The sequence below is a fragment of the Schistocerca piceifrons genome, chromosome 3, assembly GCF_021461385.2.
Source record: "Schistocerca piceifrons isolate TAMUIC-IGC-003096 chromosome 3, iqSchPice1.1, whole genome shotgun sequence".
In the NCBI taxonomy this organism is placed as follows: Eukaryota; Metazoa; Arthropoda; class Insecta; order Orthoptera; family Acrididae; genus Schistocerca; species Schistocerca piceifrons.
This window is the reverse complement of record NC_060140.1, coordinates 120356320-120373266: the sequence shown is the minus strand read 5'-3', so window position 1 is coordinate 120373266 and position 16947 is coordinate 120356320. Positions and strand designations below refer to the sequence as shown.

Sequence of the window (16947 nt, the reverse complement as noted above, 5' to 3'; positions counted from 1 at the left end):
GTTGCGTGATGGCCACTCTGTGAAGATAGCTACTATCTCGACAATGCAGTTGTGTTTACCACCAATGGGCTGCAAATCCCTGCCAGTTGCATGATCACCTGGATGCTCCTGTGACTCAACACTTTGGTCCTGTGAGGATTCAGCCATCACCATCAGTGAGGTGTCAACAGAGGACTTATTCCCTCTGAACGCTGGATCGTGACACCACTAGAAGTACACACGGGTACCACTATCAGACCACCCAAGCTTCGGTTGGCGAATACGAGCAGTAATGTCAGTGGGCTGCATGGTCAGTAACCAGAGCCTGACTAAACATGGTATGCCGCTTTGCCCATCATCAATCACTTGCAGTTTCCAGGACGCACGACTGCAAATATACTGCAATAAAACACGTATATTTGCAGACTGAAGTGAGGAATGAAAATCAGAACCAAGGCCCAGATTCGAACCCAGTTCTCTCGCTCACTAAGAATATGCGCTAACCGCTATGTCACCGTGGCACAATGGCTTTGCACAACTGCTCGTGCTACTCCAGTACGCCTCCCTCCTCAGTTCAAATTCCCACTCATGCCACAGGCCACTTGGTATTCCCTCTACACTTGAACAGCGTTACAGAGGCTCTGCAACTGTATTGAGGTAGTACCTCAGCATTGGACTATCTTGCTGGCCAAGCTGTGTGGCAAGCACGGAAATGATCAGCAGAAATTTTCGGGGTGTGGAGGGGGCATTACCTTGCTACAATCTAAGACTAAATGGGATTGCTCTCAAGGGCTACAAAACAGGGAGTAGACTGTCCATTATAATTATCCGGGCTGTTATGCAGTGGTCAGTTGATGAATTTTGTGTCAATTTCCAAACGTTTCGACTGCGGGAGACATCTTCAAGAGGGTCCGTAGGTCGATGGAAGGTCCAACACACCCACTGGCTCGCTACTGACTGCCGCTAAATTCCGTGTCCGCGCGCTCCCGCGCCGCGGCGCGACGTCACGTGTTTTGAAAACGTCAGTGCAATTGGCCGCTGTCCGTCGCCGTCGATCGCCGTTGCCATCACCCAGTAGTGGACGGGTGGTACACATCTTCTTTAACACCGGCATCCATATATCGTTTAATTTCACACCCTCCTCCTCTCGGTTGAAATTATTTGGGTGTTTAGCGATTTCGATTGCCTCCCTGTAGAGCCTTTCGTAGTATCCGCTTGTGGCCGCTAGTACTTGCGTCTCCTCGAAACGAATATTGTGGTTCCCTGGCTGGAAAGCATGCTCCGCAACAGCTGATCGTTCCGTTTCTCCTCTTCTACAATTTCCCTTGTATCCTTCCAAACGTTTAGAAACAGTTCTTTTAGCGGTACCCACATAAACATCACCACAGCTGCATGGGATCCTATACACTCCAGCTTTTCCCAAAGGTTTGCGAGCGTCCTTGGCAGGCTTAAGGTATTCCTGTATCTTCCTGGTGGGCTTGTAGATTACGGTAATATTCCGCTTCGTCAAGATCCTCCCTATTCTTTCCGTTACATTTTTAACAAACGGCAGGAAAACCTTAGATTTTGCAGTAGCCTGTACGTCAGTATGATTTCTGCGTGGCTGCCTCAACGCACGTTTTATTTCAGTGGACGAATATCCGTTCTTCATTAGTGCATTGTGGAGATGTTCCATCTCAGCGTCGAGCACCTCAGGTTCACAAATATTTATAGCTCTGTCCGCTAAGTCTTGATAACACCCCGCTTCTGCTGTGGGTGGTGGTTCGAATCCCGGTGCAAATAACGGTCCGTGTGCTTGGGTTTGCGGTATACTGAGTGGCCCAAACTACCATTTTCGTTTCTAAAAACAAGCACATCGAGGAAATGTAATTTGCCGTCTACCTCCTCCTCCATTGTAAACTGAATTCTCCAGTTTATACTGTTCAGATGTTCGTGGAACCGGCTTAGTTCCTCCCTGCCATGTCTCCACAGCACAAATGTGTCATCCACGTATCGGAACCATACATCTGGTTTTTTGCTGGCAGTACCTAAGGTCTGTTCTTCTAATTTCTCCATAAAGAAGTTTGCAATTACGGGACTTAGGGGGCTCCCCATAGCCACGCCACCCGTTTGCTCATAAAACTCTTCATTCCACTTAAAGTATGTGGTCGTCAAACAACACTTAAACAGTTCTGAAATATCGGCAGGAAAAATTCGATCCAGCTGTTCCAATACATCATTAAGTGGAACCATGGTAAACAGCGATACCACATCGAAGCTGACCAATATGTCCTCCGGCTGGACCACTATGCCATTCAATCTGCTGATGAAATGTGTCAAATTCTTTATATAAGAGTCCGAACGGCCCACATGTGGTTTCAACAGCGTAGTCAAAAACTTTGCTAACGAGTAGGTGGGCGAACCAATGGCACTTAGTGTCGGTCTTAACGGCACATTTTCTTTATGAATTTTGGGTAGCCAACCGAATTGCAGAGACCTTTCTGTAGACTTTCTTCAATGGAGGCCTTTTTTATTAACCGTGACACAGTTCTGAGAACGTTGTTAGTGGGGTCCTTATTCAGCTTCCTATATGCTTGCGGATCCAGTAGATCAGTAATTTTACTCTGATAGTCAGCCACATCCATAACCACCGTTGCGCTTCCTTTGTCAGCTGGGAGAACCAAAATACTATCGTCGTCATTCAGGAGTTTTAAAGCTCTTCTCTCACCCACAGTTATATTACTTTTCGGCGGTTTTGCATTGGCTAATATTCTCACTGTTTCTATACGTCTTTCTTCAGCTGTTACAGAATCCACCCTGCGAATTCCTGCTTCTACACTGGCTATAATTTCTTCCCTGGGCACAAAACGCGGACTAACAGCAAAATTTCCTCCCTTGGAAGCACAGATGTCTCATCGTCAGATAACGAACGTTTGGACAAATTGATAACGGTCCGGGAAACGTCTAAATGCCGAAGAGTCTGATTAGGTAGCAAATTATCAAACTTCTTCTTCTGTCTACTAGACGTTGTCAACATACGCTTCCCCATGGTATCGTGCAGTAGTCTATCAATTTTATCCCAGTCACTTCTGCACAGTTTATTACTGATCGTAATACGGAGAGACATTAACTTACAGTTTGTGCTTGCCAAGTGCCGTCGGGTCTGCTGAATGCGCTCTCGTTGTAAGGCCTCGTCAGTCCATTTGAAAATGCGTTGTGCCTTTCCCGAATAGAACAGTCGCTTTATCTTCAGAAACTGCGGTATAACGCCGACGGTTCTGCAACGAGACAGGAATGTGAGGGAAAACAAAAGCTGCACTGTCTTCTTCTGGAGTCCTTCCAGGCGTCGCACTTCTCTTGACATCTCCTCCCCGTGGAGGCGTCTGATACTAAAATGTAGACTTTCAAGGCCGGAAATATCATGTCCATTATAATTATCCGGGCTGTTATGCCGTGATCGGTTGATGAATTTTGTCTCAATTCCCAACGTTTCGTCTTCGACTGCTGGAGACATCATCAAGGGGGTCCGTAGGTCGATGGAAGGTCCAACACACCCACTGGTGTGGAGATGCAAGTACTAGCGGCCACAAGCAGATACTACGAAAGGCTCTACAGGGAGGCAATCGAAATCGCTAAACACCCAAATAATTTCAACCGAAAGGAGGAGGGTGTGAAATTAAACGGTATATGGATGCCGGTGTTAAAGAAGATGTGTACCACCCGTCCACTACTGGGTGATGACAACGGCGATCGACGGCGACGGACAGCGGCCAATTGCACTGACTTTCTCAAAACACGTGACGTCACACCGCGGCGCGGGAGCGCGCTGACACGGAATTTAGCGGCAGTCAGTAGCGAGCCAGTGGGTGTGTTGGACCTTCCATCGACCTACGGAACCCCTTTAAGGTGTCTCCCGCAGTCGGAGACGAAACGTTGGGAATTGAGACAAAATTCATCAACTTACCACGGCATAACAGCCCGGATAATTGTAATGGACATGATATTTCCGGCCGTGAAAGTCTACATTTTAGGGAGTAGACTTCCGTCAAAGTTCCACTGTGCTGTAACGGTGCCGTGGTTAAAAGAAAAGGGGTCCTGTTACGAAATCAAATGGCACCCCAGACCATCACTCCTTGATGTCGGACTGTATGGGGTGACAATCAGGTTGGCATCCCAGCAGTGTCCAAGATGTCTTCAGTCACGGCTTCGGCCTAGAATCTCATTGACTGTACTAGAACTGTCTTCAGTGATTACCCTCACTTCGATCTGAGCCAGATGACCAGCGAAGATGAGTATGGAGGCACCCCAGAGAGCAGAGGGATACCACCAACCTGTTTGTCGCCTGTCATATGGCCCGAGAACAGGAGTGATGGTCTGGACTGCCATTTCTTTTCATAGGAGGAGCCCTTTGTTTGTCGTCCATGGCACCCTTACAGCACAGCGTTACGTCGACTCGACGATATTGTACCTCCCATTTTGTTGTCCTTCATGGCAAGCCATCCTGAGCTTCCACTTCAGCCAGACAATGCTCACCCACACAAGGCGAGAGTTTTTATTGCTTCTCTTCGTGGTTGACAAGTGTCAGCAAGGTCACCTGATCTCCCCCACAGTTGAGAACGTTTCGAGCATTTTGGGCATGGCCCTGTAACCAGTTCGGGATTTTGACAATTTAATGCACCAGTTGAACAGAATTTGGCACAGTAACCTCAGGAGACTACGGCCGCAGGTTCGAATCATGCCTCGGGCATGGATGTGTGTGATGTCCTTAGGTTAGTTAGGTTTAAGTAGTTCTAAGTTCTAGGGGACTGATGACCACAGATGTTAAGTCCCATAGTGCTCAGAGCCACCTCAGGAGGACATCCAGCTCTCTGTCAATGCCAAACCGGTTCACGAATGACTGCACAACAGGTCGAATCACCAGACTAACGTACAAAATCTTCAGTTTGGGTGTGTGGGGCAACCTCGTTACTGTTCCTGCAGTCATACGAAATCGCACCCCAGGTCATATATTCAGGTGTAGGTCCAGTGTGTCTAGCACGCAGACAGGTTGGCTGCAGTTCCTGAACTGGCCTGCTTCTGACCAACACATGGCCATCACTGTTACCGAGGCAGAACCAGCTTTCATCAGAAAACATAACAGACCTTCACCTTGTCCCCCAAGGATCTCTCGCTTGATACCACTGAAGTAGCAGATAGCACTCCGTCTTCAGGCCACAAGTAGCCCATCGGAGCCATCCGACCGCCGTGTCATACTAAGTTGAGGATGCGGATAAGAGGGGCATGTGGTCAGCACACCGCGCTCCCAGTCGTTATGATGCCTTTCTTTGATCGGAGCCGCTACTATTCGGTCGAGTAGCTCCTCAATTGGCATCACGAGGCTGAGTGCATCCCGAAAAACGGCAACAGCGCGTGGCGGCTGGATGGTCACCCATCCAAGTGCCGGCCACGCCCGACAGCGCTTAACTTCGGTGATCTCACGGGAACCGGTGTATCTACTGCGGCAAGGCCGTTGCCGAAGTAGCAAACGGCGGTGGTTTAGGGCCAGTGGAATGCACGCTACAGGGCATCTGGCACGGAACCGTCCTTGAAGTAATCGATATGTAAGGTTCGTTGTGTCACTGTGGTGCCAACTACTGCTCATACTGCTGCTGCAGATGCAGTACAATTCACCAGCGCCATACGCTGAACGTGATGGTTTCTCTCTCGGTAGTGTTAAGTGGCCGTCCGGAATCAGATCATCGTGTGACCGTACAATCGCGTGATCACCACTGCCAGCAATAATGTACAGCGGCTGCCTTCCTACCACGTTCCTCTGCAATACTGCAGAAGGAACATCCAGCTTCTCGTAGCCATATTACACGGCTTGCTTCAAATTCAGTGAGGTGTTGACAATGCGGTCGTTCTCGTCTTAAAGGCACTGTTGACTAACAACAACTCAATACGTCCAATCTCAAAGATAACTAGCGCTCACGACCGTTACATTGTGTAATTAAAACAAACCTGATTTGCATCCTCACAGTTGACACTACTAGCGCCACTCTTAAGCGACTTGCGCCAAATTTGAACGACATGATCTTTCAGATGTATAAATACGCCTGCTGGCTTTCGCTTATGCCGCACAACTCTTTCTTGGTGTTGCGATACTTTTTTCCGTCAGTGTATATTTGACATTGCGTTAGATGTTTGTGTAGTGTTTATCACATTTCATTGTGATTTGGTTTTCTCTTTACTTGCAACGAATGCGATGACGGAATCGTTATATCGCACTCGACAAAGCCCAAGAATTATGTTCACTCGTTCACCTCTTTAGTGGAGCGGCCTTATCTATACAGAATGACGTGTTGCATAGTCATACAGCTCGCTTTACTTCCGCCAAGCGGTCGGCCGAACGTTTATATGACTGTCACTTCCAGATTTTGCCTCTACGTTGGGTAAGGCAACTTGATCTCTTGAATCACGGTATGGACACAACTAGGTAACGATTGATTATGAGGCTGTTGGAAGTGTGAGCTGATTAACTTTTTCGTTAAGATCCTACAGCTTTTAACCTGACTTATTAATGTATTTAACTGCAGGCGACCTCTTGATATTGTAACGCACGAAAGAGGTCGTGACAGAAGTAATGTGTTTCAGTACATTTGTGGAAGTTTTCATTAATCGTTAATATTACGATACGTTGCGGTATCAGAATGTATTGTATCTTTTATTCTAACATTGGCAGCTCAAAGAGGTAATTCACATTTGTGGCAAAGAACACAGCTAATGTGGCTTTATGAAAGTAACGATAACATTACGAAGAACTATATGTTAAACACTCACGCTTCACATGATCTAAAGAAAAAGACTGGATGAGAGATACACGCGAACGACTCGTGGCAATGATGTTCAATCGCTGTCACATTCAACACTGGGAAATAATACGGAGTGACCAGTAAAACAATCGAACTGCACAAGTACGCTTGTCGAGAGTTACAATTTTACCTCGGCAAGTGCTGCGGTCTTATGACTATAGCTGTGACTGACCTCTATAGCGATTATGGATTTGCAAATTAACTGCTGTAGAAGAGTTCGCAATTTGGTACTGCTGCGTCGACCGGGCAAGACACAGACAGGGCAAAAGCACCACAGGCGCAAAGAGCGTGCAGGTGCCAGTGACGTAGAGGCTCGCCACTTGCACAAATTCCACCAGCGCCATGGGCGGCGCTTAGGATGAAGACATCGACTTCGCCTCGGCCAATTGCCGGCCGAGTACAATCCGCCAATGACCAGACGACAACGGACAGAAGCCTATACGGATGACAGAAGAGCAACTGTTGCCCACTTGGTTATAGATCATCGTCCAGTGCTGACTTAAGATACGTCGTTTAGTGAACTCTTCGACGTGAACAGGCAGTTGTAAAAACTGCTTTTACTATGTACTGTGGAAATGACCTACGATTATTTGCACTTAGCCATTGAGGGTCTTTTTTGTGTTATATTACAAGTGGTGTCCCAGACTTCTTGTTCTATAAGACACAAATATAAGTAAACGTTTAACTCATTTGTGTGACTTTGTTACTAATTTGTTGGAGTGTTGTAGAACCTTCGTTTTCCTACCCTGTTACGTGATCCTGAGGCATAGCTGTATTACAGTGGCAGGGAGAAATTGTCTTAGCGGTGTACTGCGCCCCAAGCCGTTTCACGAACCCACAAACTCATCCTCCTCAGCAGCAGCGACGAGGCTTTACAAAACTCGCGAGAAGGGTTTACAAAAGATACCTCCAATCACACCCAACGGCTTATTAGCATCATGAGAAACGAAACAGTGTGGAAGAATCTCTGACTTCAGCCACGTAAGTTAACTGTGCCTGAGTGGAGAACCAAAATGTCTAAACTGGTGTCCTACACTGACATACCAAACAACTGTGCCCAACAAAACAAGCGCTTAGAACACATCAGAATTCCTCTATTTTAATTAAACACCTGTCTAGAATAACTGATGACCGTCAAGGATAAGCCAGATATTAATGGCCGGCCGAAGTGGCCGTGCGGTTAAAGGCGCTGCAGTCTGAAACCGCAAGACCGCTACGGTCGCAGGTTCGAATCCTGCCTCGGGCATGGATGTTTGTGATGTCCTTAGGTTAGTTAGGTTTCACTAGTTCTAAGTTCTAGGGGACTAATGACCTCAGCAGTTGAGTCCCATAGTGCTCAGAGCCATTTGAACCACATATTAATGTTGTTGCTCTTGTGTTCGAACTTAATCAAGAAGACGTACTTACTTACATTAACTGAAATTCATGATCTTGTAGGTTTTAAATGTAAAATGTTATTGTACGTCAGCCAGAGCTGTGCTGATACAAAATGGCGCACGATGGTTAGGGCAGACGTATGGGAAACAATCGGCAACTAAACTGAAAAGTTCATAAAAAAGTAAACTGTTTGGAAAACAGAAACTGAGCTTAAAAAAATGGCCACTACCATGTTTGCGACTGCTGAACTTTATTTTCTCCAGAGCACAGAGTCAATGAAAACAGTAGAAATAAATCTGCAAACATAAAACGTTCACGGTAGAGCTGGTAATCTTCGCCAAACTTCTAGCAATGCAATTAAGCCGAAAGACGGAATGTTAAACACGAATAATGTATAACTTTTACAAGAGCTTGCCGATGCGAATTCACGACTAAAATTGCGACAACACGCGTCAATGATACCTTCATCGTTGCTAGGTAGCAAAAATTACTCAGGCTTTTCTACTCTGCCTGTTGGCTCTTTTTCTTCCAACCGCTCTAAACATAGAAAGTCATTCACTGGGTCAATGACTTTATTGCTGCTTTTACTGTTTTCTTCTTCGTATTTACTTCAGAATTATTTTAGTTTTATTATGGTTTCAAATCTACTTTCAAATTCAATTTCCTTCATTCTTTGTTACCCCTACAGATGCCCCTTTCAGATGTCGTTTCATACAACTCGAAGTTCTACATTTTCTTTCAGAAACCATGCGCTAGATTTTCCTGTTCTCTCGCTCGCTACGTGCAGCCTGTGAGGCCTACAGAAAGAATTGAACAAGTCCTATTTGTAGGAAATTTAATGTAGATATATTTTGTCCTAGGATACGTTTTCGTTAGAGGCTGTAGGTTTCGAGTTGTTCAAGAGAAACGTATGGAAGAGACCTTGAAACCCACCTCCATTCCCACATTCCGTCCCCACCGTTCAGGATTCCTTGTATGTTGTGCATGGCACTCCCGCTAACTACTGTACAAAAATATGCGACTGCACGAATTGTTTCCCAAATTTTACTTTCTTTGGTCTTCATTGATTCGACTTATGAAGCCACTGTCTTAGTCGAGCACATTGTAAAACTGGCGTTTGTGTAAATTTTACCTAATACTTTTGTGAATTTTTACTGCATAAACTAAGCAATTACATCGTTGCCAGGGTTAAGTTTACGTCTGCTCTCCCGCCCTCCAGGGTTTCATGCGTTGTACAGGTCCTCTTGAAGCAATATTTCCACGTCTAACGCCACACTTTTACTTGTTGTGATAGATTCGCAGGTGGTGGTACTCTGCTTGGTTCCAACGTTGTTGGTAACTATCTAGAAATGGTTCCAGTTGTCTCCATTATAAGTGAATACCACGTGTCACGGGAAGATGGACTTGTGACGTAGCTTCGGACTCTGGAGACGTAATCCACCATTGTGTGTAGGAGAGGAAGTTACAATGAATTTGTTCATGAGACCCACAAAATATTAGATACAGGCTCCCAGGTAGACACCATTTTCCTTGACTTCCGCAAGGCGTTCTATACAGTTCCGCACTGTCTCCTGATAAACAAAGTAAGAGCCTACGGAATATCAGACAAGCTGCGTGGCTGGTTTGAAGAGTTTTAGCAAACTAGAACACGGCATGTTGTTCTCAATGGAGAGACGTCTACAGACGTTAAAGTAACCTCTGGTGTGCCACAGGGGAGTGTTATGGGACCATTGCTTTTCACAATATATATATAAATGACCTAGTTGATAATGTCGGAAGTTCCATGCGGCTTTTCGCGGATGATGTTGTAGTATACAGAGAAGTTGCAGCATTAGAAAATTGCAGCGAAATGCAGGTAGATCTGCAGCGGATAGGCACTTGGTGCAGGGAGTGGCAACTGGCCCTTAACATAGACAAATGTATTGTATTGCGAATACATAGAAGGAAGGATCCTTTATTATATGATTATGTGATAGCGGAACAAACACTGGTAGCAGTTACTTCTGTAAAATATCTGGGAGTATGCGTACGGACCGATTCGAAGTGGAATGATCATATAAAATTAATTGTTGGTAAGGTGGGTGCCAGGTTGAGATTCATTGGGAGAGTCCTTAGAAAATGTAGTTCATCAACAAAGGAGGTGGCTTACAAAACACTCGTTGAACCTATAATTGAGTATTGCTCATCGGTGTGGGATCTGTACCAGTTCGGGTTGACAGAGGAGATAGAGAAAATCCAAAGAAGAGCGGCGCGTTTCGTCACAGGGTTATTTGGTAGGCGTGATAGCGTTACGGAGATGTTTAGCAAATTCAACTGGCAGACTCTGCAAGAGACGCGCTCTGCATCGCGGTGTAGCTTGCTGTCAAGGTTTCGAGAGGGTGCGTTTCTGGATGAGGTATCGAATATGTTGCTTCCCCCTACTTATAACTCCTGAAGAGATCACGAATGTAAAATTAGAGAGATTCGAGCGCGCACAGAGGCTTTCCGGCAGTCGTTCTTCCCGCGAACCATACGCGACTGGAACAGGAAAGGGAGGTAATGACAGTGGCACGTAAAGTGCCCTCCGTCACACACCGTTGGGTAGCTTGCGGAGTATAAATGTAAATGTAGATTTAGATGTAAAATGTGGCACCTCCAGATACTGTAGCCCATGATTGGTTGGATGGTTCTTATGATACTCGTCAGTTGAGGAAGAATCGCAGCTATGCGATGTAACTTTGACAATGTGTACCAGTTGACATAAAAGCTGTTGATCTCATTTCCTTGTGTTTATGAAAACATGTTAGTTTTACAGTAACTCGTGCGCACTTGGCAATGACGAGCAGGAGGGTGTTCCTGAAGAGGTTCCAGCTGGAGAAGATGGCCAGGTAGCCGACGCGGTCCCGCTTGGCCTTGGCCACGCGGTGCAGCACCTGCAGGGTGAACGGCGGCAGGCTGGAGCCGTTGGTGGCCGCGATCCGCCGCAGCACGCTCAGCGCCTCCTCCTCGCGCCCCCTGCACGTCAGCCAGCGCGGCGACTCGGGGAACCACCTGCAGGAAACCACCTGTCTCACAATATTTTACGTTATAAACAGAGCAGGAAGACACGTAGGATTGAAGTTCACGTTTTGCTGGAATCTTTTTCATTCGAGAAGGAGTACTTCGTTAGTTGAAAAAGTTAGAGGTGGTGTAATCCTGAGACTTTTCTGCAGTGTACTTTGTTGTCCAATCCTATACAAAGAAAGAATCTTTAAGCATGTATAATTATGTTCCAGTATAAAATCCTGTCTGGCGAGAGATGGGGGTTGCACCCCTCTACCATCCTCCACACCTACAAATCCTTAATCCGTCCCATCCTCTGCTATGCCAGGTCCGCCTGGATATCGACCTCCCCCCCCCCCCCCCCCCAAATTCTATAAGTCCCACCAGATCCTTGAGCGCCACGCACTCCGCCGCACCTTCCGTATACGCCTCCCGTTCCCCACACAGATGCCGGCCGGTGTGGCCATGTGGTTCTAGGCGCTTCAGTCTGGAACCGCCTGACCACTACGGTCTCAGGTCCGAGTCCTGCCTTGGGCATGGATGTGTGTGATGTCCTTAGGTTAGTTAGATTTAAGTAGTTCTAAGTTCTAGGGTACTGATGACCTCAGAAGTTAAGTCCCATAGTGCTCAGAACCATTTGAACCATTTGAACCTTTCCCCCCTCCCCCCCCCCCGCTTCGTTTTCTCCTCTCCTTCCCCCCCTTTCCTTTCCCGTCATCTGTCCAGGTTCCCCCCATCTGCCCTCGGCTGTGGTATATCATATTTGTGCCAATTTTTAGTGCAGTGTTCAAGTGAATGGTCAGTGTTGTTCGTCTTTCCGAAGTGTTGCAAGCAGAAACTAATGCTGAAGCTGGGTGTGCATTTTATATCTCTTGCGAACAGAAACCAGACTGTTGCCGTGTTTTTTTAATTGTCTGTCTATTCTTTTACCTGTCTGCTTCATATGTATTTTATTAGCATCATCAACCCTTTGTTCTATGTTTTAAGTTCCACGATTTTCCGCCATTTTACCATTTAAGTCACCGATGTTATCGCCTGCTTTTATTACTTATTATTTTCCTCTTTTTAAAACAAATTCTGTAGGCTGATGAGCGGCGTACTAAGCTGCTGCCAGCCCGCCCCCTTCGGGAGGAATCGAAACTCAATAAAGAAAACAAAAAAAAAGTTCCAATATACTTAATTTCGATTACAATGTGTGTAATCAAGAGCATGTTTCACAGTTAACTGATAAGATGATAAATTTAACTGGCAATTTATACATTAATATCAGTTTTCCTCAGCCATCTGGACCCATCGATGTGTTGCCGGATAAGGGACCACCGGTTCGATGGGCGACTCACTTTCAATATCTGATAATCAGCTACATGACGGTGTAAATTAGTAAGGTCTGGAACCAATGGGTTCAAATTTCAGCTGCAAAAATCCCGTCGTGTGTGTGAAAGCTCTATTCCTGTGGTCGTAGTCCTGGTGCCATGACAGGCTGTAACTTCTGGAAATCTACCCACACAGTCGGCCAACTCTGCAGGAGCCGTAATCTTTCCCACCATCTGTAATGTTGGCTACAGGCACTACATTCTCCCAGAGTACACACACAGTGCTGTGCTCTGTCCGTGTCCATAAAAACATGGAGAGACGCTCTCCAGCAACCGCCCCCTTCCCATCCTGCTGCAGATATCTGAAGGTACTTCTTCCATAACCATGGAATGTGTCTTGCTTAAATTTAGATCAATAGCTGTTAGTCTGTATTGCGATCTTCGGCTTCATTCCAGGAGTCTTGACTGCTTTTGCTGCGAGATGACAGTGTCACGTATCCTCCACTACTGACATAAGAATCTTCACGCTCTCCACGTTTACATCCATATCTGAAATTTCTCATGACCAAACAGGCTCTCTCTTTCACTGGACGACCTAAAAAAAAATTAAATAAATAAAAAAAAACCATGGCTCTGAGCACTATGGGACTTAACATCTGAGGTCATCAGTCCCCTAGAACTTAGAACTACTTAACTACTTAACCCTAACTAACCTAAGGACACCACACACATCCATGCCCGACGCAGGATTCGAACCTGCGACCGTAGCAGCAGCGAGGTTCCAGACTGAAGTCTCTAGAACCGCTTGGCAACACCGGCCGGCGGACGATCTCATGATATTTGTTTTATAGTGTTTCTGTGTTATTACCTCAATGTCCAGAACATACTTTACCGCTGACAAGTCCATAATTCTGTGTTGGTATCGTTCCACAGTGTTCGCATTTAATCTGCTCTTTATTGATGAATATAAGTCAATACTTTTAACTGCTTGTCTGTTTCTTGTTGGTAGCTTCTTCTCTGTCTCATTTAATGTTATTTATACTGGCAACAGAAACACCTACAGTACAAAAAGGAGTCTTAATTTGTCTCGGTCTTACGACTTGGCAAGGACAGCACATAATAAAAGTCACTACACAAGTTACTATGCAAGAACACTTTTCTGGTAAAACATAATGATGTGAGGTAGAAAAGTAAGTGCCACTTCTGGTACAATCATAGACTTCTCACTACAGTGATAAGCATCCCTGGTGTAAAGAAGCAACTGAAAGAGTCGAAAACAAATAAGTCGACAGGCACGGATGGAACCCTATTTCGCTTTTACAAAGAGTACTGCATGGCAATGGCCTCTTATTTAGCTTCCACTTATCGGATTTCTCTCACTCAGTGCAAACTCCGAAGTGACTGGAAACAAGCAGGTGAGTCCTGATATAAGGGTAAAAGAACGGACTCGCAAAATTACAGACCTATGTCTTTCACAACGATTTGCTGCAGAATTCTTGATCATACTCTCAGCTCGAATTTGGCAGATTTCCTTGAGGCCGAAAAGTCTCTGTCCATGAGCCAGCACGGTTTTAGAAAGCATCGCTCGGGCAACACCCAGTTTGCACTTTTCTCGTATGGCATTCTCGGAACTAAGTAGAGGCGCAAAAGACAGATTCCATATTTCTAGATTTTCGAAAAGCACTTGACACGGCACCTCACTGCAAACTTTTAACGAAGCTACGAGAGTATGGAATAGGTTCCCAGGCACGTACTGACTCGAAGACTTCTTAGGTAGTAGGACACACTATGTTGTCTGTTCGCCAGAGACATGGATATCGTCAGGAATATCCCAGGGAACAGTGATAGGACCGCTTTTGTTCTCTATATACATAAATGATTTAGTGCACAGGGTGGGCAGCAAACTATGGTTGTGGTGATGCTGTGGTGTACAGGAAGGTGTCGAAGTTGAGTTACTGTAGGACAGAAGATGTCTTAGACAAGATTTGTAGTTGGTGTGACGGGCAAGATTTCTAGTTGGTGTGATGACTGACACCTAGCTGTAAATGTAGATGTAGTTAATGCATATGAGTAGGAAAAACAATCTGGTACTGTTAGAATACAGCATTAGTAGCGTGGACCTTAACAAATCACTTAGTTTAAATACACGGGCATAACGTTGCAAAGAAGTGTGAAACGTAACGAGCATGTGAGAACTCTGCTAGGGAAGGCGAATGGTCAACTTTGGCTCACCGGGAGAGTTTTGGGAAAGTGTAGCTCATCGGTAAATTACATCGCATGTAGAAAGATAGTCAATCTCTTATTCACTACTGCTCCAGTGTTTGGATTCCGCACCAGGTCGGTTTAAAGCAAGCCATTGAACCAATCCAAAGGCTTGTATGCTAGTTTTGTTATCGGTAGCTTCGAACACCACACAGGTTTTATTGAGATGCTGCAGGATATCAAATGGAAATCCCGGGAGGGAAGGCGACGACATTTTCGAGAAACACTAAGGAGAACATTTAGAGACCCGGAAACTGAAGTACACTGCGGAACGATTGTACTGTCGCTAACATACATTTCACGTAAGGAGCACGGAGGTAAGATGGAGAAATCAGTGCTCATACAGAGGCGTATAGTGAGGCATTTTTCCCTCGCTCTGTTAACCAATGGAACAGGGAAGTAAATGACTAACAGTGCAACAGGATACCACCTGCCACGCACCGTACGATGGCTCTCGGAGTCTGTACAGTATGAAGACGTAGCAGATGTAATCCAAATCTATGTCCTTCATTGGATTCTTCTCAGTATGCGGTTGATGTCTTAGGCAGTCATCTCCCTGGTGTCTGGGTGTGTGTCCGGATCGATCAGATGCGGCAGACTGATGTGGTGGTCGGAGCCCTCGAACACGCTAGGTTAGGTCCAGCCAGAGATTGGGATGGAACTGATGGCTGCTGCAAAAGTTCGCTACCGATGGTCGAGCTGCAAGGAGCAGACAGCATTGAGCCCAGAGCGACAGCGAGTGGTGCTGGCTACTGGTCGTGCAGTGTCTTGAGTAATCTAATGGAAGGGTTTCCATGTGGATCACGTGACATGTTGACGAAATTTAGTGTGGTCTTTGCAGTGCTATGGTCGATTGCGCACACTTTTGGCGGACGACGCTGGAGTCTCTCATGGAGCCTGCTGGAGTCTGGCACGTGCTAAGATGGATGATTATGTTGCTATTGTCCTATAAACAGTGTAACATGTTGCTAATGTCACACTGAGGTGCATGTGATTGTCTCGTGTGTCTGTCTTCAGTGGAGGACATCTGGGGTACAGTAATCTGCCAGCTAGGTGTGTGTTCTGAGGTTGTAGGGTACCAGGCGAGTGGCCAGACAGCTTCCCCCCTCTACAGAGATGGTGAAGCCATAGGGGATAGTCGTCCAGAGGGAAGAACAGGAGGCAGAGAAATGCCATAGGCGGCGGGCGCGATATAGATTCCGAAAAGTGCAGCTGGGAGAGAGCACGCAAGGAGCCCAAGGGGTGGACAAGCTATACATTGTGGGGGGGCGCCAGACAGAAGGAGAGAAAGTAACACTGCAACTTTGAAGATGGACTGAAACTTGCAAAAAAGAGGTTTGAAAGGCGAGAAAAACCTGTGCACAAAGAAGGCACAGAAGGAAAAACAAGCATCTATGAAGGACGAATGGAGAATGGAAGACCCACCAGGGAAGGGTGGCGTCGGATAGAGGAAAATGGAACCAACGCCGCAACATACGGCGGCCCATGTCTAGTTACTGAAGCAGCTGTAGGTACAGGAAGCTGTAGGGCGCGTGTGGACGTGTGCAGTGATGCATGTGGGAGAGCAATGGAGTGCTCTGTTGCACATAGCACCGCAGCGTTGCTTGTAAGAGGGCGGTGTTTTGGGTTGGAGCGTAGTGGTGAGCAGGGAAAGTGTGGCAGTGGGAAGAGGAGCAGGGTAGCGTGCAGTGGAGTGTGGTGGTGCATGGAGGAAGGGAAACTAGGTGGAGACCACAGAGCTGGTGGATATGGTGCCCCATATTTGTGGGCGACAGCTGCAGTCAAAAATGGTTCAAATGGCTCTGAGCACTATGGGACTTAACATCTTAGGTCATCAGTCCCCTAGAACTTAGAACTACATAAACCTAACTAACCTAAGGACATCACACACATCCATGCCCGAGGCAGGATTCGAACCTGCGACTATAGCAGTCCCGCGGTTCCGGACTGCAGCGCCTAGAACCGCACGGCCACCGCGGCTGGCCGCTGCAGTCCTGTAGTGGACTGTTAGGAGGATGGAAGCACCAGCAGGCACACAGCCAGAGGCAGCACTGGGAGGATCATGGGTGAGGTCAGGCACAGTGATGTGTGTCCAAGGAAGGACAACAGAGGACTCATCACCAGTGAATGTCTCAGATCTGGACGTGCAGTCACCTTCAAGAGCA

The 16947-nt window shown here is 46.5% G+C and overlaps 1 protein-coding gene across 1 annotated transcript in view; it reads right to left on the bottom strand.

Annotated features, from left to right (window-relative positions):
* The window catches only part of LOC124788446 (beta-alanine transporter-like), a 121485-nt gene that overhangs the window by 41920 nt on the left and 62618 nt on the right, over positions 1-16947 (bottom strand). The window contains exon 5 of the mRNA XM_047255718.1: positions 10995-11216. Coding sequence (XP_047111674.1) covers positions 10995-11216 — 222 coding nt within the window. The remainder of the gene's footprint in view (positions 1-10994; positions 11217-16947) is intronic.